This window comes from Chiloscyllium plagiosum, unplaced genomic scaffold (genome assembly GCF_037043375.1).
Source record: "Chiloscyllium plagiosum isolate Xiang-an unplaced genomic scaffold, Cpla_swu_hap1 HiC_scaffold_6, whole genome shotgun sequence".
Taxonomy (NCBI): Eukaryota; Metazoa; Chordata; class Chondrichthyes; order Orectolobiformes; family Hemiscylliidae; genus Chiloscyllium; species Chiloscyllium plagiosum.
In genome coordinates this window covers 57,897,976-57,919,036 of record NW_028270144.1, presented here as the reverse complement: position 1 = coordinate 57,919,036, position 21,061 = coordinate 57,897,976, and the positions used below count along the sequence as shown (strand labels likewise).

General features: G+C 41.0%; 1 protein-coding gene across 2 annotated transcripts in view; it reads right to left on the bottom strand.

Annotated features, from left to right (window-relative positions):
• Positions 1–1,873: 1,873 nt before the first annotated feature.
• The window catches only part of LOC122550577 (neutral amino acid uniporter 4-like), a 206,183-nt gene continuing 186,995 nt past the window's right edge, over positions 1,874–21,061 (bottom strand). For both annotated transcript variants that reach the window (XM_043691517.2, XM_087988028.1), the window contains one exon: positions 1,874–3,587. In XM_043691517.2, coding sequence (XP_043547452.2) covers positions 3,277–3,587 — 311 coding nt within the window. In that variant the 3' untranslated portion in view covers positions 1,874–3,276. The remainder of the gene's footprint in view (positions 3,588–21,061) is intronic.

The following is a 21,061-nucleotide window of genomic DNA, read 5'->3' as shown; positions in this document are numbered from 1 at the left end:
ATCTTATGATAATCCCAGCTTCTCTAGAGAGCACAATGACAATGCAATGTCAATAGTGTTGCATTATGAGTGACAACACTCATATTCCTATTCAGAAATCTGTATTTTTCTAACTCTGCTTCCTTTTCCATAGGACACCCAAATTAAACTGTATTTTGGAACAAAAATGAACAGTTGTTGCAAATGGGATTTTATGTAGATTACAAATTAATAAACAAGCCAGAAAGTTGTGTTCTATATTAAAGGATTACAGCTCAATCAAACAGTTTCAGATATTGTCCATGACAGTACTTTCTTTAATTTCACACTTTCAATATTCCTGCTTTTGTTGTCTTTAAACCTCCTTCAGTTATCTGGGTGGCACAAATGAAGTTGAATACCTTGGGAAATGGTATTACTATTAGCAACATGGCATAAAGCATCATTCTTTGACGATTTCAGTTGTATTTGAAAGAGTTAATGCTGAGGCATGAATAAGTATGAGAAAGTGATGACTGCAGATGCTGGAGATCAGAGCTTAAAAATGTGTTGCTGGAAAAGCGCAGCAGGTCAGGCAGCATCAAAGGAATAGGAGAATCGACGTTTCGGGCATAAGCCCTTCTTCAGGAATGAGGAGGGTGTGCCAAGCAGGCTAAGATAAAAGGTAGGGAGGAGGGACTTGGGGGAGGGGCATTGGGAATACGATAGGTGGAAGGAGGTTAAGGTGAGGGTGATAGGCCGGAGAGGGGGTGGGGGTGGAGAGGTCGGGAAGAAGATTGCAGGTCAAGAGGGCGGTGCTGAGTCTGAGGGTTGGGACTGAGAAAAGGTGGGGGGAGGGGAAATGAGAAAGCTGGAGAAATCTGCATTCATCCCTTGTGGTTAGAGGGTTCCTAGGCTGAAGATGAGGCGCTCTTCCTCCAGGCGTCGTGTTGCCATGATCTGGTGATGGAGGAGGCCAAGGACCTGCAGGTCCTTGGTGGAGTGGGAGGGGGAGTTAAAGTGTTCAGCCACAGGACGGTTGGGTTGTGTGGGTGTCCCAGAGGTGTTCTCTGAAACGTTCCGCAAGTAGGCGGCCTGTCTCCCCAGTGTATAGGAGGCCACATCGGGTGCAGCGGATGCAGTAAATGATGTGTGTGGAGGTGCAGGTGAATTCCTGACGGATATGGAAGGATCCCTTGGGGCCTTGGAGGGAAGTGAGAGGGGAGGAGTGGGCGCAAGTTTTGTATTTCTTGCGGTTGCAGGGGAAGGTGCCAGGAGTGGAGGTTTGGTTGGTGGGGTGTGTGGATCTGACGAGGGAGTCGCGGAATGAGTGGTCTTTCCGGAACGCTGATACGGGTGGGGAGGGAAATATATCCTTGGTGGTGGGGTCTGTTTGGAGGTGGTGGAAATGACGAAGGATGATACGATGTATCTGGAGGTTGATGGGGTGGTAGTTGAGGACCAGTGGGGTTCTGTCCTGGTGGCGATTGGAGGGGCGGGGTTCAAGGGCGGAGGTGCGGGAAGTGGAGGAGATGCGGTGGAGGAGATGTGGAGGAGATCCTCCACTTCCCGCTCCTCCGCCCTTGAACCCCGCCCCTCCAATCGCCACCAGGACAGAACCCCATTGGTCCTCACCTACCACTCCACTAACCTCCAGATACATCGTATCATGCTTCGTCATTTCCACCACCTCCAAACAGACCCCACCACCAAGGATATATTTCCCTCCCCACCCCTATCAGTGTTCCAGAAAGACCACTCCCTCCGTGACTCCCTCGTCTGATCCACACCCCCACCAACCCAACCTCCACTCCCGGCACCTTCCCCAAGTCCCTCCTCCCTACCTTTTATCTTAACCTGCTTGGCACACCCTCCTCATTCCTGAAGAACGGCTTATGCCCGAAATGTCGATTCTCCTGTTCCTTTGATGCTGCCTGACCTGCTGCGCTTTTCCAGCAACACATGTTTAAGCATGTATAAGTATGACCTACTATGATAGCATATGAACATATGGGGTGGAAACAGTTTAGGATTTTGAAGGAACATGACCTAACTTCTGGTCCTGCTCAGTCTCTAACAATTACTTTATGTCAATATAGCTGGCTGCTAACATGCAATAAACTATATCTTGGTAACTTATAAAAGACTGTTTTATTGGATCAGGAAGTGGTTTTTGTTGACCATATAAGATCAATTAGGCCTTGGAGTTCCTTATACTTAATGAGTATGGTGACAGCAACCCTCATTATAAAGACAATCTCATACAGCATAGTGAGCTGGCATGTACATACAACAATTTCTACTCCTTTTACCACCCTCCTATGTGTTAGAACAACTATTTGCATGGTCTGTATTGAGATTCAAGTGAAAACTTGAAAAAATTAAAATTGATAATATTCACATCTGGATGTTACTGAAGGCTATGTTCACCACATAGGTCTAAGATTAGGAGTGTAGCGAGTTTCAGCTGAGTTGCTGGGCTGATAATTTATCAGCTTTAAAGTTGTGCCTGATATTCACATGAAGGCTGCTGAATAGAACCAGATTTCATTTGTTACCAAATTTTGTTAAACATTTTGTTTTGGAGAGACTCAGGAATGGAGGGGGTCAGCAGAGCACATTTGACATGATACAAGAGGTTAATAGCACTAATTCTGCTGTAATTCTAATGCTCTAACAGGACAGACATTATACTGCGTAGTTCATAGGATGACAGAATCAGAGGAAAGTACTAAACATTCTATGAGAACACTATCATGCCCCTTCTTACAATTTTCTTTAAGCAAATCAATAAGTTTTACATTATCTTTGACTTAATCCTTATGGATAAAATATGATACCAAAGAACAGGGATGAAATGTCTCATGCACTGCACCAAGGATCATTATTCAATTTTACAGCTCCTCACTCATGTTCCTAATTTTGGCATAGTGTTAAACAGGTGCTGAGCAGAAAAAATATACATCTCTCAAAGGGGAAAACAGACTGCATGCTAACCTATGCCACCCACTATATATATATATATATATATATATATATATATATAAAAATTGCCACAGAGCAGCATTGTCACATAATACAAAGAGCTGTACTGAATGTTTTCAACACAAAAATAATTTACAAAGCAGTTACAACCAGGTTCTCAACAATCATTATGTCTTACATGTGGGTATGTGAGACCCTTGAAATTGCAGTGAATACCTTAAACATTCAATTTAAGTAATATTTCTTGTTATATAAAGTTGTTATATAAAGTTGTAGACAGTTCCATAATTCCTCAAAATATAGCAGCTCTAAAATACGTTTTGCTCAGAAGCTTCAATTATTGGCCCAAGAATTCAGTACAGTAGAATTAAAGTAGATAGAAGGGCTTATAGTAGGCTTAACTATCGATGCTGTATCTGGGTAGATGATCTCTACAATAGTCACATATGTTCCAGTCAGGAAGCCAATGATTCCAATCAGTGCTATGGTGATGTCCTTAAGGAGCAACCAAACGGAGACTCCTTCTCCAGAAAATGTGATGATCTCCAGCAAGGGGGGAAAGATGAGAGCCAAAGCACTACTACTGACTGCTCCAACAAATGAAATCACTAAATCAAGTCTTGGAATTAAGATAGCCGTAGCACCTGGTGAAAAAAAACAGAAAAAGATACACAGGATTAATCAAGTTACATGTACCTGATTATATATACTTGAGATGTTTAGGGCTAAGATCTAGAATTCCCCCAAGTGCTAAAGAATAGTTTAGCAGAAAGATCAAAAAACATAAGGTTCAAAATGGTATGTTTATTCAGATATTTGGGTGAAATTCCTTGTGCTATATCTCACAAATCTATTATAAATTCATCTTTGAGTAGATATTTTGTAAAATGGAAAAGGGATTACTTTTTCAAAGAATTATATTAACCTTTTTTGGTAGTCAATAATGGAAGTAAAAAAGAAAAAAAAGAATTCCTTGTGACTAGATACAATTGAACTGTGTTAAGAAAATCCTTTACATGATAATTCCAGCAGTTTTGCTGAAATTTAAGAAGCAGCAAGTTAAGTAGAAATATTACAATGAATCACATATATATGAGAAATAATCTGAAGGCTAGACCTTATAACCATGCCAACAGGAAGGGAGTTAAGAATTATAAAATGAAACATGGAGCCCCATCACATCGAAACATTAGAAAATAGGTGCAGGAATAGACCATTCAACCCTTCAAGCCTGCACCACCATTCAATATGATCATGGCTGATCATCCAATTCTGTACCCTGCTCCCACTTTCTCTTCAAATCTTTTTGTCGCTTTAGCCCTAAGATCTATATATTTCTTGAAAGTCATCAATGCTTGGCCTTAAAAGTTTCGTATGGCAAAGAATTCCACAGGCTCACCATTGTGGGCAAAGAAACTTCTCCTCATCTCTGGCCTAAATGCACTACCCCTCCTCTTTAGACTGTGACAACTGGTTTGGGATTCCCTGGTCGTTGGAAACATCCTTCCTGCATCTACCCTTTTTAATCCTGTTAGAATTTTATAGGTTTCTGTGGGATGCCCCCTCATTCTTCGAAGCTCTGGTGAATCGGTTCTAAACGATCCAGTCTTCCCCATATGCCAGACCTGCCATCCCAGGAATCAGTCTGTTAAACGTTCTGTGCAATCCCTCAATAGCCAGAACAACTCATGAGGAAGGAGAACAAAACTGTAAACAATACTCCAGATGTGGTTTCACCAATGCCCGTAGTTGCAGCAAGACATCCCTGATCCTGTACTCAAATTCTTTTGCTATGAAGATCAATTTAGCACTCTTCCTTTAGGACCAATCTTGTCTTTGTTCATGAGTATTCTAAAACTTATGGATTTGTGATCACTATTCCCAAAGCAATCCCCTACTGAAACTTTAACCACCTGACTGGGCTCATTCCCCAGCACCAGGTCCAGTATGGTCCCTTCCCGAGTTGGACTGTTAACATACTGCTCTAAAAAAACCCTCCTGGATGCTCCTTACAAACTCTACTCTATCTAGGCCTCCAATACTAAGTGAATCCCAGTCAATGTTGGGAAAATTAAAATCTCCCATCAGTACCACCTTGTTGCTCCTACACCTTTCCATCATCTGTCTACATATTTGTACCACTATCTCATGCTCACTGTTGGGAGCCTGTAGTACAGCCCCAACGTTGTTACCACATCACTACCCATATTGCCTGCCTCACTGCTCAAATCCTCCATAGTGCCCTCCTTCAGCACAGCAGTGATATCCTCTCTGACCAGTAATGCAACTCCTCCACCCTTTTTACCTCCATCTCTATCCCACCTGAAGCATCTATATCCTGGGATATTTAGTTGCCAATCTTGACCTTCCTCAACCAATTCTCAGTAATAGCAATAACATTGTACTCCCATGTACTAATCCAAGCCCTAAGTTCATCTGCCTTACCTACTACACTTCTCACATTAAAACAAATGCACCTCAGACTACCTGTCCCTTTGCGTTCATCATCTGCTCCCTGCCTATTCTTACCCTTAGTTATGCTGACTTCATTATCTAGTTCCTTACAGGCTTTAGTTGCTACCTCCTTACTGTCCACTAACTTCCTCATTTGGTTCCCATCCCCGCCATTATTTAAACCCTCCCCAACAATGTTAGCAAAAGCACCCCCTCAGACATTGGTTCCAGTTCTGCCCAGGTGTAGACCATCCAATTTGTATCTCCTTTTATTCACTGCAGCTACGTTTTTAGACAATACTATGTACAAGACAAATAGGGGGTGATGTGGAGACTTCAGCCATTTCAGAATCCATCTGATTTTCATGTTCATTGTAGATTTTGTTTTAAATCAATCTGTTTAGACATGTCATTATACATCTCTAGAGCAGGTGGCACTTGAACATAGGCCATCGAGTTCAGAGCAGAGATGCCACAACAGCCCTCATTTCCTTTGTAAAATTGGGGCTGTGTGAATTAGAACAGAGGAGGCAACTAGGTGATTTCATTGAAGGATTTAAAATTGTGAAGGAGGTTGAGATTTTTCTTATGCAGTGAGTTGTTTTAAAGCACCCAAACAGAAAAAGTGGAGAAAGTGGTATTCATAACTACTTTTAAAAGAGAAGTGGGTAAGTACTTAAAAAATTTAAAGGAGTGTGGAAGAAGGACAAGGGAATGGAACATATTAGATAATTGTGTACTGTGGCACATATCATCTCACATCAATAGTTGTGCACATGTACAGCAGAAAAAAATTGTAAATCTGTATGCCTGTTTCTATATAATGCCCATTTCTAGCACATAATTATTGGGAATAACTAACTAGCACAACAAACAGGCCTGGTGGTTATATACTGGCTCTCAGATAGGAGTATCTGTGTGTGTGTGTATAGGAGTATGTGTGTGTGTGTGTGTGTATAGGATCTATCTGTGTGTGTGTATACGAGTATCTGTGTGTGTGTGTGTATAGGAGTGTGTGTGTGTGTGTATAGGAGTATCTGCGTGTGTGTGTGTGTGTGTATAGGAGTATCTGTGTGTGTGTGTGCGTGTGTGTGTGTATAGGAGTATGTGTGTGTGGGTGTATTGGAGTATCAGCGTGTGTGTGTGTGTGTATATAGGAGTATCTGTGTGTGTTTGTGTGTGTGTGTAGATGAAGTTTTGATTTAATCTGTAGAGTACTAGATAATAAGATGCTCACACTTGGAACATTTATGCCAGAATTTTCCTCACTGTTGAATCAGAAAGCAGGTCCAGCACAGAGAGATGATAGGACTTTACCAAGACTGCTAAATTATCAGCCAATTTATTACAGCAGCCTGCTTCTCACAGCTGCCATCTAATCAGAAAGTCAACAGATAACTAATGTCTCTAGTGTAGGTAATCATTGCCGAGGGTGCAGGAAGAGGCCATCTTTACATTGAGAAAATCTTGAAGACCAAGTCAAATATGCTTGGCACGGATATTGAAGAGGTCAACTCTTCAGCTGTATTATTGGTGTCACAATGGTAGCACTAATACCCTGAACACTTACACGAGCTATCAAATGGCACGAAGGAAGGCCTCCATTCTTCAGTCCCTTAATTATTGATCCTTATTACCAGGCCAAATACAACATGCAGCATGTCATGAATTAATAGCTACATTTAATGAATAAGCAATGAAATGGATTTAAAATGAAAGTTTTGTAAGCATCATGATCTATCATAATACTCATTTAATAGTCTTTGTAATGTGATTGGATGTGTATGGAGCAGCTTTATCAGCTACAACAAAGTTAAAAATTCTGATTGCTGGAAAGGTGAAATAAGAACATTTTAATGCTCAAAATACAATTTAGGCAGTATCACTAGAGTGAGAGTTGATGCTTCTGCTTAAAAAGCTTTTATCAGAACTGGGAGATATTAGAAGTGTAATAGTTTTAACAAATGAAAAATAAGAGTGCGGAAAAAAACCAAAGGGAAGGTCTGTGAATGAGTGAAAGATGGATAAGAAAATAATTGGTGATGAAGAACCCTTTAGTAATGGGTTAAGTAAAGTAACAAAAGACATGTTTAGAGGAGATGCAAATGGCAGAATAACAAACTGCTGCCTTCTGAAATTCTGATGAAGGATCTATGGACTCAAAATGTTTACTTTGTTTTCTCTCCACTGATGTTGCCAGATTTGTTGAGTTTCTCCAGAAATTTCTAATTCTGATTCAGATTTCAGCATCAAGGCTTTTTACTTCATTTTATGTAAGTGTTAGTTTATATATGTTAGTTTATATGGTTATTTGAATTGAATTGAATTGAATTGAATTGAATTTACTGTCACATGCATCGAGGCACAGTGAAAAGCTTTTGTCTTGTGAGCAATACAGACAGATGGCATAGTTAAGTAGCACAGATAAGTAAATAACAGGTAAACAGCAGCTATTATTTGTTTTGTGTATCAATAATTATTGTGGAATGACACATGACACATGAGTCAAAACACATGATAGATTTTGAAGAATTCTTAGATGTTTAATTTGGAACATTTGGAATGACAGTCAATCAATAGAAGGTGACACTACATGCATTTAGCAAACTCATATTATGTTACTAGTGCCTCCTATCTTGGTAGAGACGAAGCTAAAGAATAGTTATTTTCAAACAATCTGCTTAGAGATGTTATAACACAGCACTGGAGTAATTGGGACTTGAAACTAGGTCTCTTGGTCCAGAGGTAGGGACACTACAATTGCACCATTGGGAAGTGTGCAAACTAAAAAGGAACAAATTGTTAATTACAGTAGGAGCAAATTACTGCAGAAGCTGGAATCTGAACTGGAAACAAAAAATGCTGGAGAGAAAGTTAATAAAGGGTTGATAGAACATAGAACATAGAACATAGAAGAATACAGCGCAGTACAGGCCCTTTGGCCCTCGATGTTGCGCCGATCCAAGCCCACCTAACCTATACTAACCCACTATCCTCCATATACCTATCCAATGCCCGCTTAAATGCCCATAAAGAGGGAGAGTCCCACCACTGCTACTGGCAGGGCATTCCATGAACTTACGACTCGCTGAGTGAAGAACCTACCCCTAACTTCAGTCCTATATCTACCCCCCCTTAATTTAAAGCTATGCCCCCTTGTAATACCCGACTCCATACGCGGGAATAGGTTCACACTGTCAACCCTATCTAACCCCCTAATCATCTTGTACACCTCAATCAAGTCACCCCTAAACCTTCTTTTCTCTAATGAAAACAGCCCCAAGTGTCTCAGTCTTTCCTCATACGATCTTCCTTCCATACCAGGCAACATCCTGGTAAACCTCCTCTGCACCCGTTCCAGTGCCTCCACATCCTTCCTATAGTATGGCGACCAAAACTGCACACAATATTCCAGATGCGGCCGCACCAGAGTCTTATACAACTGCATCATGACCTCAGGACTCCGGAACTCAATTCCTCTACCAATAAAAGCCAGTACGCCATATGCCTTCCTCACCGCACTATTTACCTGGGTGGCAACTTTCAGAGATCTGTGTACATGGACACCAAGATCCCTCTGCTCATCCACACTACCAAGTATCCGACCATTAGCCCAGTACCCCATCTTTTTGTTATTCTTCCCAAAGTGAATCACCTCACACTTAGCTACATTGAATTCCATTTGCCACCTTTCTGCCCAGCTCTACAGCTTCTCTATATCCTGCTGTAACCTGCCACATCCTTCCTCACTGTCAACAACTCCTCCGACTTTCGTATCATCCGCAAACTTGCTCACCCAACCTTCTAACCCCTCTTCCAGGTCATTTATAAAAATGACAAACAGCAATGGTCCCAAAACAGATCCTTGCGGAACACCGCTAGTGACGGCACTCCATGAAGAAACTTTGCCATCAACTACTACCCTCTGTCTTCTTCCATCCAGCCAATTCCTAATCCAAACCTCCAACTCACCCTCAATGCCATATCTCCGTATTTTCTGCAGTAGCCTACCATGGGGAACCTTATCAAACGCCTTACTAAAATCCATATATACCACATCTACCGCTTTCCCCTCATCAACCTCCTTCGTCACCTTTTCAAAGAATTCAATAAGGTTTGTGAGGCACGACCTGCCCTTCACAAAACCATGCTGACTATCCTTGATCACATTATTCCTATCCAGATGTGCATAAATCCTATCCCTTACAATTCTCTCTAAGACTTTGCCCACAACAGAAGTGAGACTCACCGGCCTATAGTTACTAGGGTTATCCCTACTCCCCTTTTTGAACAAGGGAACCACATTTGCTATCCTCCAGTCTTCTGGCACTACTCCTGTAGACAAAGAGGACATAAAAATTAAGGCCAATGGCTCTGCAATCTCCTCCCTTGCTTCCCAGAGAATCCTAGGATAAATGCCATCAGACCCAGGGGACTTATTTATTTTCACCTTTTCCAGGATTTCCAACACCTCTTCTCTACATACCTCAAAGCCATCCATTCTACTTATTTGTGACTCAGTATTCACATCAACGACAATGCCCTGTTCCTGAGTAAATACTGAAGAAAAGTATTCATTCAGTGTCTCCCCAATCTCTTCCGCCTCCACACGCAACTTCCCACTACTATCCTTGACTGGACCTATTCCTACCCTAGTCATTCTTTTATTCCTAACATACCTATAGAAAGCCTTAGGGTTTTCCCTAATCCTACCGACTAAGGACCTTTCATGTCCCCTCCTTGCAGCTCTTAGCTCTCTCTTCAGGTCCTTCCTGGCTACCTTATAACTCTCAATCGTCCCAATTGAACCTTCACGTCTCATCTTGAGATAGGCCGCCCTCTTCCATTTAACAAGGGATTCCAATTCCTTATTAAACCACGGCTCCCTCGCACGACCCTTTCCTCCCTGCCTGATAGGTACATAATTATCAAGGACACTCAATAGTTGCTCCTTGAACAAGCTCCACATATCATTTACACTCTTGCCTTGGAGTCGACTTTTCCAAGCCACACATCCTAAGTCATGCCTCACCGCATCATAATTTCCCTGACCCCAGCTATAACTCTTGCCCTGTAGTACACACTTATCCCTCTCCATCACGAGAGTAAAAATCACCGAATTATGGTCACTATCCCCAAAGTGCTCACCTACCTCTAATTCTAACACCTGGCCTGGTTCGTTACCCAGAACCAAATCCAGTATGGCCTCACCTCTTGTTGGCCTGTCTACATATTGTGTCAGGAAACTCTCCTGCACACATTGAACAAACACTGACCCATCTAACGAACTTGAGCTATAGCTTTCCCAATCAATATCAGGAAAGTTAAAGTCCCCCATAACAACCACCCTATTACTGTCACTCATCTCCTGAATCACCTTCCCTATCCTTTCTTCAATGATTCTAGGACTATTAGGAGGCCTGTAAAAGACTCCTAACAGGGTGACCTCACCTTTCCTATTCCTAACCTCAGCCCAAACTACCTCAGATGGCAAGTCCTCATCCATCGTCCTTTCCACCACTGTAATACTATCTTTGACAAGCAATGCCACACCTCCCCCTCTTTTACCCCCACCTCTGACCCTACTAAAACATTTAAATCCTGGAACCTGCAACAGCCAATCCTGTCCCTGTTCTAGCCATGTCTCCGTAATAGCCACAACATCGAAGTCCCGGGTACCAACCCACGCTGCAAGTTCACCTACCTTATTTCGTATACTTGATTAGATTAGATTACTTACAGTGTGGAAACACGCCCTTCGGCCCAACAAGTCCACACCGCCCCGCTGAAGCGTAACCCACCCATACCCCTACATTTACCCTTTTACCTAACACTAGGGGCAATTTAGCATGGCCAATTCACCTGACCTGCACATCTTTGGACTGTGGGAGGAAACCGGAGCACCCGGAGGAAACCCACGCAGACACGGGGAGAACGTGCAAACTCCACACAGTCAGTCGCCTGAGGCGGGAATTGAACCCGGATCTCTGGCGCTGCGAGGCAGCAGTGCTAACCACTGTGCCACCGTGCCGCCCACTTCTTGCATTGAAGTATACACACTTCAAGCCACTTTCCTGTTTACAGGCACCCTCCTTTGAAATTGATGCCATGTTCCTAACCTCCCTACACTCCAGGCCCTGCACCCTGAAGCTACAATCTGGGTTCCCATGCCCCTGCAGAGTTAGTTTAAACCCCCCCCCCCAAGAGCACTAGCAAACCTTATCTTATGAGATGTGAGATAATTGGCACATGACAATCAATTGATAGATAATTGGAAACAATTTCAGAAGATTACCAATACTTTTAAATAAACCAATTAGAAATTTGGCATAAACTGCCTGGCCAATCCAACTAGCCAATTAAGAATCTAACGTATAAGCTTCGTTCAAAGACATCTCCAATTATTGGAAAGGGTCAATAAGGCCAACTGTTCAGTACTTGCACATGCCAAAAGGAAAGAAGATATAAAAAAATGAAGAGATCGCACCCCAGTCAACTGAGGATTGGTATTCCATTGTGGATTACTTGAGTCAATTGACTGTTTAAGTGTCATTCATGTTGCGCTCACTTGGATATTACCACCGTGCCACCGTGGGCGGCACGGTGGCACAGTGGTTAGCACTGCTGCCTCACAGCGCCAGAGATCCGGGTTCAATTCCCGCCTCAGGCGACTGACTGTGTGGAGTTTGCACGTTCTCCCAGTGTCTGCGTGGGTTTCCTCCGGGTGCTCCGGTTTCCTCCCACAGTCCAAAGATGTGCAGGGTCAGGTGAATTGGCCATACTAAATTGCCCGTAGTGTTAGGTAAGGGGTAAATGTAGGGGTATGGGTGGGTTTCGCTTCGGCGGGTCGGTGTGGACTTGTTGGGCCGAAGGGCCTGTTTCCACACTGTAATCTAATCTAATCTAATCTAATTACAACAAATTGGCAAACCTTGTTTAAGTACATTTGCCCCCAGAACTGTCATTTATTTCATCAGATCAAGAATTCCAATTAAAGTTAAACTGGATATCGAATCCTACAGATGCCACACCTACCCTTAAAACAGCATCAGACAAAACATCTTATAAATTAGTTGGAGGAATGAGTCATTATTCCATGTATCTATCTTTCATTGAAACTAATTTGAGATGCTGTCATGTTGAAAGACCTTTGTGATACATATACAATATTGTAATGAGCATTTTGCCATGAAATATGTTTTCAAAAACATATGCCATTTTACTCATCACAATAAATACAAAGTATTTATCTTGCTTTTTGGAGATGAATCCTAAGATAATGAACTGATGAGATTTTATCTTCCAATAAAACAAAGAAGAAACATGCATTTATATCACCCCAGTATGTTCCAAAGTACTTCAGTCAATGAAGTTCTGCTAAAGTATTCAATATATGGAAAACATTTGTGGTGAACTTAACTAATTATTGAAACAATATTGTTATAAATCCCATACCATCCATGTAAACGTTCATCTGACAGCCATCCAATTCCTTGAATTCCTCTCATATCACAGCCCTCACCATCCTATCCCATCTCTTCCTCATTTACCTTTCCATCTCCCTCTCTCAAATGCCAGCCTACCTTCACTCCATACCTCTCAATTCCTCTGTCCATGCATTTCCCTCTCTTCCATGTCATCTACCTTGCCCTCCCTCCCATGCCATAGTTATCCTCTTCTCTATCATCAATCCAGCAACTCCTACTGAAAAACTTAAATTAAAAATCCTGGTTCTGTGGGAACTTGACCCCTCCTTTCACACTGCTTCTATTGTTCCATCTTTAAAAAATAACTCAAGGCCTCATAAACTATTTATTGGCTCTGAGTAGATAATCAGCACCTCCGCCTCAACTTTTCATCATTTAAAAAAAAGGACAAAATATGCTTCTTAAAGCCATAATATTGTCACAAACGTATCAGAGTTATTGGAGGTGCTTGTCAATAAATCCCTGAAGGTGGCAGAGTAGGCTAGAAAGATAGTTAAGATGGGCCTCTTCTGTATAGTAAATTTCTATGACTTTTCCCCGCCTCATGCTTTTGCCCTTTCTTCTTAAACATGCAATAAATGTAAAAGCAGTTAGTCTAGAAAAATGAACTGAATCACATTAAATAGTAAACTCTGTGTTTACTATTACCCTGTATTAATTTTTTTCCGTTTACTCTCAGTTGTTTATTTTTATTACCGTCACCATTGAACTATTGTAGTATCTCCTGAGATGATCACTGATGGCACCTTGCGGTATGATCCTCTTCTACCAATGTGTGGTACTGAGTTAGAAAGAATTATTGGAAGTTCTTCACTGCTGCCAATCCTGTTGACTCTAGTTCTGATCACCTTTCTTTTGATGAATAATTTCTAACTCAGATATCCTTTGTAGAGCCATGTTGCAACATGAATTTGACTGGGACAACACTACCATTATAGGGCAAGCGAAACAAAGAACAGCCAGGGAATTCCTAGAAGCATGGCACTCATCCACAAACTCCATCAACAAACACATCGACCTGGACCCAATATACCGGCCACTACAGCGGACAGCTGGAACTGACAACCGGAAGCGGCAGGAACAGGCCACTATAAATGCCGGAGGAAACACCACAGAAGCGCTTCACAGGAGGCTCCCAAGCACTGAGGATGTCACCTAGACAGGGGACGAAACGTTTGCAACAAAAACTTCCAGCTCGGCGAACAGAACCACAGCAACGAGCACCCGAGCTACAAATCTTCTCACAAACTTTGGTAGTGTCTTTTTTGCAGTATCCTCCAAGCAGTTTCTCTTTGACTATGTCTTGGATCTAAATGTTGGTCTGGCTTCCATGTTCAAAACAATTTCTTCAGAGACCAGTATTTGGAAGGCTTCCAGATCAATTATTGTCTAGGAGGTTGTTGATCTCATTGACCACATCTGATGAGACTGACATCAAGATATGTTTGCAGCATCAAGTGAAGGGGATTGATAGCCAAAGTACAAAGGGATCTGGGAGTGATAATCCAGGATTCTCTAAAGGTTGATTTGCAGGTTGAGTCCGTGATTAAGAAAGCAAAAGTAATGTTGTCATTTATCTCAAGAGGGTTGGAATATAAAACCAGTGATGTGCTCCTGAAATTTTATAAAGCTCTAGTTAGGCCCCATTTAGCATACTTGTCCAATTTTGGGCCCCAAACCTCAGGAAGGATGTACTGGCACTGGAGAGTGTCCAGCGGAGATTCACATGGATGATTCCTGGAATGGTAGCCTAACATATGATGATCGGCTAAGGATTCTGGAATTGTATTCATTAGGGTTTAGCAGGTTGAGGGGAGATCTAATAGAAACTTATAGAAGATAATGCATGGCTTAGAAAGGGTGAATGCTGGGAAGTTGTTTCCGTTAGACAGGGAGACTAGGACCTGTGGGCATAGCCTTAAAATTAGAGGGATCAATTTAGAACAAAAATGAGGAGACATTTCTTCAGCCAGAAAGTGGTGGGTCTGTGGAATTCATTGCCACGGAACGCCATGGAGGCCGGGAAGTTGGGTGTCTTTAAAGCAGAAATTGATAAATTCTTGATCTTGAAAGGAATTAAGGGCTACTGGGAGAGTGCACGTAAGTTGAATTGAAACACCCATCAGCCATGATTAAATGGCAGAGTGGACTCGATGGGCCGAATGGCCTTGCTTCCACTCCTATGCCTTATGGTCTTATGGATTGGGAATATTGCAGCAATCCTATGATTCTGACAGCTTTTCCACCTGTACATGTACTGTTGTCCCCACAGGCTACAAAATCTACTTTTTCAGCCATGGTGACTGATCTGATAGGACAGTAACACTTGCTTCTGTATCAAATGCAAAACTAACTGAATGCTCATTGACATCGTGAAGCTTCATATTTTTCTGGCTAGTTTGCGTCAGCTAGTTGCCCTAGGAATGCCCTGGGTGTTTTCTCAAATATTTTTCTCCAAAGTTAAATTTTCCATGAAATGTCAGAGATCTGACAAAGTTTCAACAACAATTCTGTCTCTCTTGAATTCTGATGCCAAAGCTCCATAGTCAGAGTTTTTGGCGAATCTGTGGAGGTTATCAATAAAATTGTCTTTGGATTCTCCTAGAAACTGAACTCTTCGAATAAATCCTGCCTGTTCAAGAATTTATTCTTACGTTGAAGTAACCATTGAAAGCTTTTAGAACATCTTCACAAGCGTTTATATTCTACTCAATTTTTGTCTGTTATTCACACCATCTGCAATCACACCCAGTGAATATAAGTGGTTATTAACTTATTCAGGTTCAACTTCAGTGTTTAATTTTGAAGCAATTATCTTAAGAATTGTCGACAGCACAAAATCCTACTTTGTGCTCTGTTTGGTCCTTCTCTGACTTTAAATATACTTGGAAGCTTTCTTTTTCTCAATGTGTTGATTAATTTTATTATAATAATTATATTATTTTATATATCACAGATAATTTAAATCTGTATCTTTTCAGTATTGTTTCAAATCTGGTATTCTTTAAGGTTGTATTCAAAAGTACTCTTTTTTGAAAAAAAACAAATATACTGTAGAACTTGTTAGATTTTACCACAACAATGTTTCAGTAGACTTTTTTAAACCAGTATTTCTGTAATGCTGTATTGAATACTTCAACAATGCTTTCAACTGCCCTGTAGCAATTTACTACTTTCAAGCTTTTAAAATCTTTTTTGTTGAACTATAACTCTATACTGCTTACTAGGTTCCTCATCATTTTTAGTTGATCAAAATTAGGCAGCTGGAACAAAATGCAAAGTAGAAAACAGTGAGGAGCATAGCAACACTCCTTTAGGGAACATATGCTAATTGTCAAAATTGAATTTCACCTGCCACAAGTCTGTCAATACATAAAAGCTAAATGTGATTTATTTTGATAGGAATAATGAGACATGATATAAACAAAAAGAAACAAAACATAGTGTCATAGAATCTTGAGAGTGGAAGCAGGCCATTCAGTTGATCGAGTCCACGCCAACCCTGACCCACTTTTCTACCCTATCCCTGAACTTTGCATTTCCCATAGCTAATCCAACTAGCCTGCACAACCTGGACACTATGGGGCAATTTAGCACAGCCAATCTATCTAACCTGCACATCTTTGGACTGTGGGAGGAAACTGGAGCACCCGGAGGAAACTGACACAGACACCCCACACAGTCACCCGAGGATGGAATCAAACCCAGGTTCCTGTTGCTGTCAGGTAGCATTGCTAACCACCATGCTGCCCTTTGGTACAATGTTAAAAGGAGTGTAGAAGCAGAGTGACCTGTGAAGTTTATACACAAGTATATACACTTTGAAGGAAGCTGGACTATTAAAAGGCATATAGGATCCTTGGTTTTTATAAAAGAAGTTCACATAAGCATGGAAGCTATGCAAATCCTTGCATAAAACACTCCTTGGTCCCCAGATAGAATACTAAGCCCAATTTGGGGACCAGTTTTACAAAAATGTCAAGCATAGTTCTTTAGGGCTATTTTTTGATACTTTTAGGGGCTAATTGTTTACACTCACCAATTAATTTATTAGATAATGCAGTCACATTACTTTTGTACTTAAGCTGAATATCATCTATAACTATCAACAATCCATTAATCTCAAAGCCACATAGCTTTAATATTTTAGGTGCCACAGTAGTTAAATTAGCAACAGATATAAATTAGTAACAGAAGTATTATTTCAAAATAACTAAAACGTTTCTATACACAAATAGCCATCTTCTTAAGCATACCTTCTACAGACCGATACGGTCAAAAAAAAAAATGCATTTCCTTTACACATGCACAACAGTGGAAGAATTTAACTAAGTAGCTACTGCCATTTTATTCCATCTCAGATCTTAATTTCAGATCTTAATTCAATTCCAGTGAGTTAACTACTGTTTTGTTGACAGGATTAAGACTATTCTCTACTTTTTGTCTACTTTTTGCAGCACCTTCTTTCTCTCTTCAGTCATCTCTCTTGCAGCCTCTTAATCTTCACCTCTCTCCCACACCAAGCACCAACAGCCTCCCTGTCTTTCATTCAGCTAGGCAGCCTCTCTGTCATCCCCAAAATCTATCTTGTACTGCCCCTGTCTCACCTTCATCTTTCTTACCATCACACTGTCTCAACTCCATCTCTCTAGCAACCTCTTGTCTCATTCCTCCTACACCTGCTGACACTCCCCACCTCCCACCTCCTCACAGTTTCCTCTTCTCCCTTGATCCCACTACCCTCCGTCCAGAGTAGAAAGCATTAAGTGCAAGTTTGACTCAGTCCTTAAAATCATGAAGGGTGTTACTAGAGTAAATAAGTCAAGAATTATCTCCAGTAGGAGGAGGATCAGGAATCAAAGGTCATGAATTTACAGTAATTGACAAAAGACCCAGAGGCAACATTTGTAATAAAGAACTATGCTGGCAGTTACTATGAATCAAAGATAATAGAGGCAAGTTCAACTTATAAAATGAAATTGAATCTATAAATTGAAAAATAAATATTTGTAAGCTATGGGAAAAGAGCAGTGGTATCAAACTAACTGGATAGATCTTCCAAAGGGTTAACGCAGGCACGGAGGGCTGAACTGCTTCCTCTATGCTATGATTCTATCAATATTGCTAATTACTTTCAGCATTGAACGAACAAAAATAAAATGCTTCAAAACGCTTTGAAGTGTAAGTTCATTCAAAAAGCAAACTTAAGTAAATTGCCAGGGATCAGACAGCTTAATGATTACTGCACTAATGGATGAAGGAGGTTACGAACCTTCTGAAACTTTAACACTTCTACAGTTTGGGTAGTAGTCAAACTGAACTGTCTGATGTCATGGGATTAATCTTCAGATTACTTCTTATTTTAGGAATTATTAAATTAGATTCTCAATGCTAATTTTTTAAATAGTAAAACAGGGTGAGAGTGTGAGTCAATTGAACCAACTGAATAAATTTCTCCTCAGCAGGAGAAAGGACAAAGAAGGGGAGGCAGAATTGTAAATAAAAGAGAGAAAGTGAAAAGGGTAGTAAGCAGAAACCTTGACGGAAAGGAAAGAAGCTTGATTTTCATTCCCAAGACTGGAACTTGAATCAGGAAATGTTCCTGCCTTGGTGTACTTGCTTCAGCAAATGCTTGCTAGGCCTACTGGTGAATGGAGTCTGGGCCATCACAAAGAACGAAGAAAGAAAGAAAATTACAGCACAAGAACAGGCCCTTTAGCCCTCCAAGCCTGCGCCGAACCAGATCCTTGATCTAAACTTTTCATCTACTTTCCAAGGATCTGTATCCTACAGTTCCTGCCTACTCACGTATCTATCTAGATACATCTTAAATGACACCTCTACCACATCTGCTGGCAACGTGTTCCAGTCACACACCACCCTCTGAGTAAAGAACTTTCAACACATATCTCCCTTAAACTTTTCCCTCTCACTTTGAACTTATGACCCCTTGTAACTAAGTAATTGGGAAAAAGCTTCTTGCTATCCACCCTGTCTATACCTCTCATGATTTTGTAGACCCTAATCAGGTCCCCACTCAACCTCAGTCTTTCTAATGAAAATAATCTTAATTACTTAACCTCACTTTATAGCTAGCGCCCTCCATACCAGGCAACATCCTGATGAACATGCTTTGCAGCCTTTCCAAAGCATCCACATCCTTCTGGTAATGTGGCGACCAGAACTGTATGCAATATTCCAAATGTGGCCAAACCAAAATCATATACAACTGTAACATTACCTGCCAACCCATGTACTCAATACTTCATCTGATGAAGGAAAGCATGCAATTTGCCTTCTTGACCACACTATCGACCAGCGATGCCACCTTCAGGATACAATGAACTGAGCATCCAGATCCCTCTATACATCAGTTTTCCCCACGGCTTTTCTGTTTACCGTACAGTTTGCTCAAAAATTGGATCTGCCAAAATGCATCACCTCACATTTGCCTGGATTGAACTCCATCTGCCATTTTTCCGTCTAACTCTCCTATCTATCTATATTTTGTGGCTGACAGCGAGGAAGAAGGTCTTGGGATACAGGAGTGTGATAAGCAGAAAGGAGTTACTCTCATTAACAGAGATTGTTGATCACATTCCTGAAGGATAATGAGCTCACTGGAAATGGACTGTTCTAAATATGGTCTTACCTGGGTATTACACCACAACAGGACTCATTACATTTGGAGCAGTGATGTCTCCACCAGGAGGTAGACACATCATGTCTTGTTGTATAGAATATGGCAAAGATGAGGGGCATTAACTTGAGGCATTTCACAGGATGGACCCAGGTAATGAATAAATTAACTGTCTAATGAATTCCAGTGGATTGAAAGGAGGAAGGATAAAAAAAATGCTTATAAATATTTAAGGCAGAAGCACTGGAGAGAGAACTATAAACTCTAAAGAAGCCAGACTTCAAAAAGGAGAACATACAGAGAAACGATATTACCAACTTTCTGGAAGACAACCTGAAGCTGGAACTGCAACCTGAGGTCAAACGGATAATATCATATCCACACGAGGATAGTTTAGTTTCATAACTATGACATTTCTTAGTTTTTAATGTAATAAAGCATTGTGATTGTGCAAACAGTAACTTACTCCTCAGAGATCACTAGCAGACACACAGGTCAACAGGAGGATATAGACAGATTAGTCAGATGGACAGGTAGAATTTAACCCTGACAAGTGTGGGGTGATGCACTTTGGATGAAGTAACAAGTGCTTAATGAATGGCAGGGTACTAGAAAGCTCAGAGAAACTGTGGGATTTTGAGTCACCTGTCCACAGATCCCTCCAGGTGGCAGGAGGTTATTGGGATAGTTAAGATGGCATACAAGATAATGTCTTTATCAGTTATGACATAAGAACAGGGAGATTATGTTGGAACTGTGCAGAACTTTACTTAAGCCACAGCTTGAGTACTGTGTGCAGCTCTGGTCATTGCAGAGCATGTGACCACATTGGAAAAGATAAGGATGGAGCATTTCATCTCTGAAGAGAGGCTGGATGAGCTCTGATTGTTTTCTTTAGAGCAGAGGATTTTGAGGGGGACCTGATAGAGGATATGGTAGATGATGAAGGGCATGGAGGGGGAAATAGAAAACAGCTGTTCTCCTTAAGTGAAGGCTGAATAATTAGCAGCATTATTTTAAAGTGAAAGGCAGGCGGGAGTGTCATTGAGTTGGGAAACCTCACAACTTTTAAAAAGTACTTGGATGAGCACATCAAGTATCAGAAATTTCAAGCTATGGGCCTTGCGCAGGATAGTGAGACAGGTGAATGTCATGGCTTACTTTAGGCATGTAGATTTCAATGTCCTGTGTGATTCTTTGAAGCATACTTACAATGCATGGGCAGCATGTGAGACATTGGCCAGATTGGATAAAACTGCCTCCAAAAATTGATCAGAGTTTTTTTTTTAAATTGTGATATACTTGCTTTCATAACTCCAACATCCAGACTTTCAAACTGAAAGCTCATCTAACATGTGAAGAGTAGTTTGTTTAGAATCTAATTAGATATTTAGAATCAAAAACAAAAACATAAATTACAGGAAAAACTTAGTAGGTCTGGCAGCATCTGTCGAGAGAAAAATTTAAAATCTTCCTTGAATTTGATATGTTACCCAAAAGAAGGCAACATGCTGCTAAGATCCATCTATGATTTGGA